The 7,144-nt window shown below is 46.8% G+C and overlaps 1 protein-coding gene across 9 annotated transcripts in view; it reads left to right on the top strand.

The window, feature by feature from the left end:
- LOC112664258 (meiosis 1 associated protein) overlaps positions 1-7,111 on the top strand; it is a 77,962-nt gene extending 70,851 nt beyond the window's left edge. For 2 of the 9 annotated variants that reach the window (XM_025453695.2, XM_025453696.2), the window contains exons 8-11: positions 3,458-3,664; positions 4,784-4,924; positions 5,447-5,458; positions 5,930-6,806. In XM_025453695.2, the coding sequence (XP_025309480.1) occupies positions 3,458-3,664; positions 4,784-4,924; positions 5,447-5,458; positions 5,930-6,109 (540 nt within the window). In that variant the 3' untranslated portion in view covers positions 6,110-6,806. Of the gene's footprint in view, positions 1-3,457; positions 3,665-4,783; positions 4,925-5,446; positions 5,459-5,638; positions 5,753-5,929; positions 6,807-6,900 lie in introns of those variants that run through there. The other 7 variants (XR_007402880.1, XR_007402878.1, XR_007402879.1 and 4 more) reach the window with 7 other exon arrangements.
- The last annotated feature ends 33 nt before the right edge of the window (positions 7,112-7,144 follow it).

Below are 7,144 nucleotides of genomic sequence, written 5' to 3' on the forward strand. Positions count from 1 at the left end.
TTTTTTTTAAAGAGTATGGGATCAGACAGTTCTGAGACTGATACAGTTCATCAGTGATACCATCAAAGACCGTGGATTTTTGCATTTTTCCACTGCAGCATCCATGGCAATGGGCTTCATCCTTATGCCTGTTCCTCATGTGGCTATTGTGCCTTAAGACTAAGTCTTGTCCTAGGGAGAAAGGAGTAAAGAGACAAAAAGCCTGCCAGCATATTACAAAACTTTTCCAGAAGTCTCACACAGCAACTTCTGCTTATGTCTCATTATTTAAATCTAGGTCACGTGTCACCCTAGACCAATCACTGAAAGACTGAAAATGTGTAGAGAGAAGGGAAAAGGGAGAGGGGTAAGAGAGTTGTGGGCAGTCACCCAATAGCAGTTACCACACCTACTTTCACAGCCTTAGAAATTAGAAGTTAGGGCAGAGATGAGGGAGAATGAGTTTGGAGTATGGCATGCCGTTCAGCTCTTGCCCCTGTCCGTATCTGTTCTAAACAGAATGAGTCCCCACCTCCTAAAATCTAAGCTCCCTAGCACCTTTATGGCAAACACAACAAACACAGACACATTTTCACCTGCTTTCTAATAAATTCAGCATCTAACTCATTCTCCTTTCTTTAGAATTAGCAAAGGGGCACCTGGCTGGCTCAGTCAGTAAAGTATGTGACTCTTCATCTCAGGGTTGTGAGTTTAAGCCCCATGCTAGATGTAGAGATTATATAAAAATTATATATAAATTATTTTTAAAATTCTTTTAAAAATAGAATTAGCAAAAGTATTATATTTTGTCATCTGCCATCCTTAAGCATTGTTCAATTTGAGGACCACAATAGCTTCTGGGACATCCCTGTCTTTTCTCAGCCTTGCATACCTGCCCTGGCAGTTAACCATTTCCATCACATGTACAACTGCCTATACCTACAAGTCAACCCATGACCTGGGTAATATGTCCAAGCTTGGGTCCTGGACACCAGGTCTCTAGTGCCATTAACCACTGTCTAGGAAGAGGTTAGAATTTCAGAGTCCAAAATAAGGGCCCTAAAGCTCAACTTCCCTATCTCTCGCTTTTCCCAAATGCTCCTGGGAATTACAGATAAATTAATATTTTTATCAAACTCTAATAAGTGCATTTGCCTGTCTTCCTTCCAGAGCCTTCTGCTAACCTCTCTGTAAATCAGCCCAGCGTTCTAAAGCATTACGTAAAATACTCTCAACTCCATCTCTTGTCAGTCCTCTGATAGTCCACACATCAGGAGTTACTTTTGAGGGGGCTCATTCAATCCTGCATACTATTTCTCTAATAGAATCTTAGCTATTGGCTCAAAATCTAAAGGCTCAAATTCTAGGGATCATAATTTTTCTTTGTGCAACATTCAGAGTTTCTTAGTAGCCCCACAATGTAGCAATCATAAACTTATTCCATAACACTGAGGTGTAAGAAATATGTTGCTTTAAAAAAAAGTCTATGAAATATCCATTGCCGTAGTTTTAACCCTCCAGTTACTTGCCACAGTGGCAAGATATTCTTTTCCCTGTGGAGTTGTAGAAGGGTAACCAACCACCCCCATTTGCCCAGGATTGGAGGGGTAGGACTTTCAGTGCTAAAAATGTGCAAACCAGAACAGTTGGTCATCCTAAATATTGAACTGACATTAATTTGCATACATTCCCTTTACTATATTATAAGCTCTCACAGGGCAAGGAACATGTCTAATGAATTTCTATATTCTCATGCCTAGTGCTTGGGACCTAACAGGCACTCAGAACATTCTTAATAAACTAATTTGCAAACAATACATAAACTAGCATAAAAAATAGAAGAGAAAATGATTGTAGTAATCCAAGCCTGATCCCATCAGAAGTTACTTGAGCCAGTTGAAATGGAATGCCTTACCACTGGCTCCTTATCCCTTCCAGGCTTAAAGAGGCTATGTCTTCAGAGGAGGGGCACCCACACACAAACACACAACATGATTTCTACATCATCTGTTTACAATTTAATGGATTTGAGAAGGGTCAGGTAGACTTTCCATTGCATTTTGGACCTGTTTTTCAAGAAGACAGCACATGACTAGATATAAGCAAAATGTTAAGAAAGCAGAAACCTCAGAAGGTACCTACCAGGTGCTGCCCAGCCAACCAGACCTCCTCAGAGGTCTGTGCTGCATAAAATGATGACACTGCTTGTAAGTGTCAGCACTTCCACACCACCTCCAGCCTAGCACATTCCCCCTGGGGTATTACAGCAAGGTTTTGTGTGCTTCACCATGTCACTTTCCACTTGTCTTCCACAAGACACTGATATTCCTCTATCCCCTAAGATCTTTTTTCCCCTGTTTGCCTTTCCTTTCATTATTTATTCCAAGTTTCCATATAAGTTAGGAGTGGGTAGAGCTAGTGTGCCTTCTTTCATCTTCTGTAGCGGGGAGGCTGTTATATTTATGCCAGGTGTTAAGTGGTGATCACCTCCAGCAACAGGGCACAATTACAGATCTTTGTAACAGTGCTGACTCTGTACTTCTTGGAGTTTTATGGTTTTCCTTGAAAAACCACCACAGCAAATTGCCTTATTCCTATGCCTGATTTAAAGGGCACACCTATGAGATCTGCTGATAGGTCTGCAGTATATCTTCTCCTTACCCATGGCACAATGCAGAGTCGCCCCTCTGTTCTGAGGTAGCTTTCACTCAGAGTAACTACCCCTAGAATCCCGTGACCAGCTGAGTTGATCTCAAGGGCTCTGTTTCCAATGCACCTCCATATACCTAAGATTTTTTTTCTCCCTGTTATCCCCTCCTCCCCTCGCTTGGCAGGTGACTTTAACCACCTTCTTAAACCCTTTCTGGTTAAATTCTCTAACCAGCCCAGTTGTGCAACACAATCAGATTTCTTCACCCTCAAAATAAGACCTGAATTTTCACAACACAAGTCTCTGTTTCAAAACTCTGTTTTTAAGAATTATAATTCATGGGACACCTGGGTGGCTCAGCGGTTTAGCGCCTGCCTTTGGGCGTGATCCTGGAATCCCAGGATCGAGTTGCATATGGGGCAGGTTCCCTGCATAGAGTCTCCTTCTCCCTTTGCCTGTGTCTGTCTCTGTCCCTCTCATGAATAAATAAATCTTTAAAAAAAAAGAATTATAATTCATAAAATTCTACATTTACCACCAAGTAATATGTTAGCCATCTCTGGGATGAACACCTACTCCAGGTTAAAGGGCATCTCATAACCTGTCTCTGCGTTGTTAATTCTTTTGTGTACAATTCCAACTTGGGAGGAAGGGCAGTACCCTGGGGCACTAGCAACTCAGGCAGGAAGTCCCTCTCAGGCCAGAGTGAAATGGTATGGGCCTTCCTGATACTCTTGGAGAAACTTGGGGAAGCTTTGATGGGGGTCGATCTTGAAAACATGCCAAAGACTGAAGGTGAACCACCATTTATATATGTCCTTGTTTCAGAAAAGAGAGTGGCTGCTATTGGCCAAAGGGGAGCCCCTGAGTGGAGGACATAGCCAGAGAGAGCCTACCAGCACCTTCTATGTGATTGTGCCATCGCGCTCACCCACCCTACTGGTGAAGGCAGTGGCCACACGGGAACTGCTACTGCCGAGCCCTTTCCCCCTGCTGCCTGAGGACCCACCGGATGACAGCCTTAAGATTGTGGAGGCAAGTGGAGCTCAGATCATATGGGACAGATAGAGGGAGAGAAGACTTGGGAGTTGGAGAAAGAGCTGAGGAAGAGGAACAGCAAGTCTGTGGAGGAGAGGACTGGGGAGCAGAAGTGGTCATGCCAAGAAGGTGGTAGAGAGTAATGTGATGTGTGTGTGACAGTGTGCAGTGTGTTTCCACGAGTCTCTGCATTGTGTGTGTGCAGATGTGTGTACTTATTTGTGTGCATCTTTTTTTTTTTTTTTTTTTTTAAGAATAGTTAGCTAGTGTCGGTGCCCAGGAAGGGAAGGGCTTCCAAATGACACTCCCAGGCAACAGCGGAACTGCGCTGCCCGGCCAATCCCCCACCCCCACCCCCACCCGGCTCCTCCCCACCCCACTCCCCTTCATCCTCCTCTCTTCCTCTGATCTGAATTCCGAGTTTCCTCTGCCAGCCTTCCCAGGCTGAGGGCAGGAGGAGGGACTCTGGGCAGGGAGAACTGGAACCACATCACTGCTGGATCACTGGGTTACGTGCAAAGAGGACAGAGCCTAGGATTGTGTTCTTGCCTTGGTGGCTGCTGGCATACAAAAAGAGGTGGGCACGAGTGGCCATGGCTCGCTCAGCGTCTCACTTCAGGGCCAGGGGTTCCTGGCACAGGATGTTGTGGCCGGAAAACCTGACTGCTCAGGAATGCTGTGCTTGTGTGTCCTCCGGCTATGCTCACCTCACAAGCCAGGCAGGGAACTCAGTGTACTTGAGGCAGACTGTGAGCACCCCCAGGCCTCAGACACCCCCTCCCTCACAGTTGTGCACACTGGATCTCTTGTAACCTCACGGCACTCCAGCCCCTCTCAGAATCCCATGACACACTTCTCTTGTCCAGATTATTCCTCTTCCTTAACCACTCCGGATTGTACCTACTTGCTGCACTCTGGGCTGGAACTGTATATCCTCACAAACACTCAGACCTGGGGGCCAGGACACCCAAGAGGACCCACAACTATTTCAGTTTTCAGTGAAGTGCTGGGTCTTCACACCTGCTCCAGCCTCTCACACCTCAACATCTCTGCCTGACATCTTGTGTTCTGTGACCTCAAGTTCCCTGGGTAAGGCTCCTCTTCTCTCTTCCTCAGAGCATGCTGGACAGCCTGGAGCTAGAGCCCACCTACAACCCCTTGCAAGCTCGGAGCCACCTGTACTCATACCTGAGCAGCACCTTTACCAAGCCTCAGGGCCGGCTCCACCCAAGCTGGGAGAGCCAGGCCCTGAGAAAGGTACAGCTCCCTCCCTTCTCCCCTCCCTCCCCATTATACGCAGAATCCAGGAGAGGGCCCTGCTCCCAGGCCCCCAACTCTCTCCTGCCCCCATCCACTCCCCCCACCAAGGACCAAGGGAGTAGCCCTCCTCCCTGGAACCATCCCCCACGATTCCCCCACCCCCACCCCTGGGGGGGAAACGAAGCCAACAGGGGAAGAAGAAAAAGAACAGCCATTTGCCCTAGACAAAGCAAATTACAACCCCTGCCAGGTAGGGAAGCTTTTCTGCCTGGGCAGTGGACATTTACATATGGTAATGTTTAGGTATCTTAACTGTAACACTCATGATAACTCATTAGTCATTTAGCCGACCACTGTCCCACTAAGCAAACTGATAGCACGAAGACCACAGCTTCTGTTCAAAGAAAAGGCTAAATGGAAGGTAGAAAAAGAAATGTCCAAAAGGAAGGCAATTAGCATTTACTGAACACCAGCCATTTGCCAGGTTTTGTGACAAGTGCTTTCATTGAATCTTTACAGCATCCCTTCAAGGTAAGTGTTACGCTTATTGTATAGATGAGGAAAGGGTGGCTGAACAAGGCTAGTCAACTGGAGTCAGGGCTTTAGCAACAAGGGTTAAAGAGAGAAAAGGAATTGAGAGTGGAGTTATTTTTATGAAATTCATATTCTGTAGTATTTCCCTTTGTCATTAATCTTTTCCTAATTTCTCAGTAACAGAGCCTCTAGAAACTCCTGCTTTGCCTTAGCTGCAGTTACAAGAGAAAAGATCTTTCCAAACTAATAGTCAACCTAGAGATGGGAGCAGAGCCTAGCTTAAGTTAGCTGGTAAGCAAGCTGACACTCAGCCAGGAGAGTCCAGGAAATCCACTGCCCTGGGCCTTGAGGCTGTCACTCAAGGGATGGGACATGTGAAGGAGTTAGGCCAGGAGGCCCACAGGGAACAGGACAGGAGACCAGGAACTGTGTCTGAGCTTCAGAGAAGTCTGCTCACTTTCTCTGCAGGCCGGGCAGTTGCAGACAAGCCGAGTTCGAGTCACAGTAGCCCCCTTGCCTATGATCCCAACTCCCAGCAGAGCCCCCAAGATGCCAGCAGCCAGCAAGCCTTCCTCAGAAGCCTTCTTCTGGCCTTCCAAGGAGGGAGTGGCAGAGGAGAAGGAGGAGGAGTACCTCTCCGGGCTCTAGGTCCCCAGCACCAGAGCCCCGCTGCCCTGCTCAACCATATCCATACTAAGGCTCACACAACGAATAGTTTTTTTGTGGTCAGACTGGCCTTCTGTCCACTTGAGCCTCTGTGACCTCCAGGTGACTGGGAAACAGAGCCTTCCCCTCCTGTCTTCTGTGCCACTACTGCCCCACTGCTCAGGCCTGGAAGAGACACACCTGAACTTTTTCCTTTTCCAGGCAGGAGCTCATTTTCATTTTCTTTTGGATCATTTGATACCACTAACACAGATGAAGATTAAATACCCAGTAAGTCTCTACCATTGTTAGGAGCATTCCTAACCCCAAATTTCTCCTTGTAGTTCCCTGTAAGCAGGTAGATGAGGTTAGGTCACCTTGGGAAAACCAGACCTCAGGAGACAAGGATCAGATTTTCAGAGCTCATGAAAAATAAGTATGACCAAAATCTAAGCCTCCAAAGCCTGTGCTCCTCCCAGTATACCCACCACATAGCAGTTCCCTTCAACCCTCAAACAGAAAGATGGTTGATGCTTAGTACCTACAGGTAAAGTGTGTGTGTGCTGGGGCAAGTGGTATCATATAGCTGAGAAAAAGACCTATTGCCTTCCTGTTCCCCTCTGTCCATGCCTGTCTACCTTTCTGTTGGCCCTCTCCATCCATGGAATAACTACCATGTATAAAATGCTTAATCTTGTGCTTCAGACTGCATTAAGTACTTGAGAAACTTAACTCCTTTCATACAAATAGCCCTGTGAAGTAGAGTCTGTTGTTGGGTTTTTCCTATTTTACAGAGGGGCACCGAGGGCAAATGAGAGTTGCAGATGTTTTAGAGCTCGCCCAGCATCACAGAGACAGTCTCAAGCCCAAGTGGGCCTCACTGGACCACCGAGGCTCTCAACAATCACACTGCTCAGCTCACCTCCCTGAGACTCCTTCCTCTTTATGTGGCCCCCAGTACATTCTCCTGACCCCTCCACACCAACCCAGCACACCCTGCCACCATGTCCCATCTGTGACTATTCACACACATAGACC

This window comes from Canis lupus, chromosome 17 (assembly GCF_003254725.2).
Source record: "Canis lupus dingo isolate Sandy chromosome 17, ASM325472v2, whole genome shotgun sequence".
In the NCBI taxonomy this organism is placed as follows: domain Eukaryota; kingdom Metazoa; phylum Chordata; class Mammalia; order Carnivora; family Canidae; genus Canis; species Canis lupus.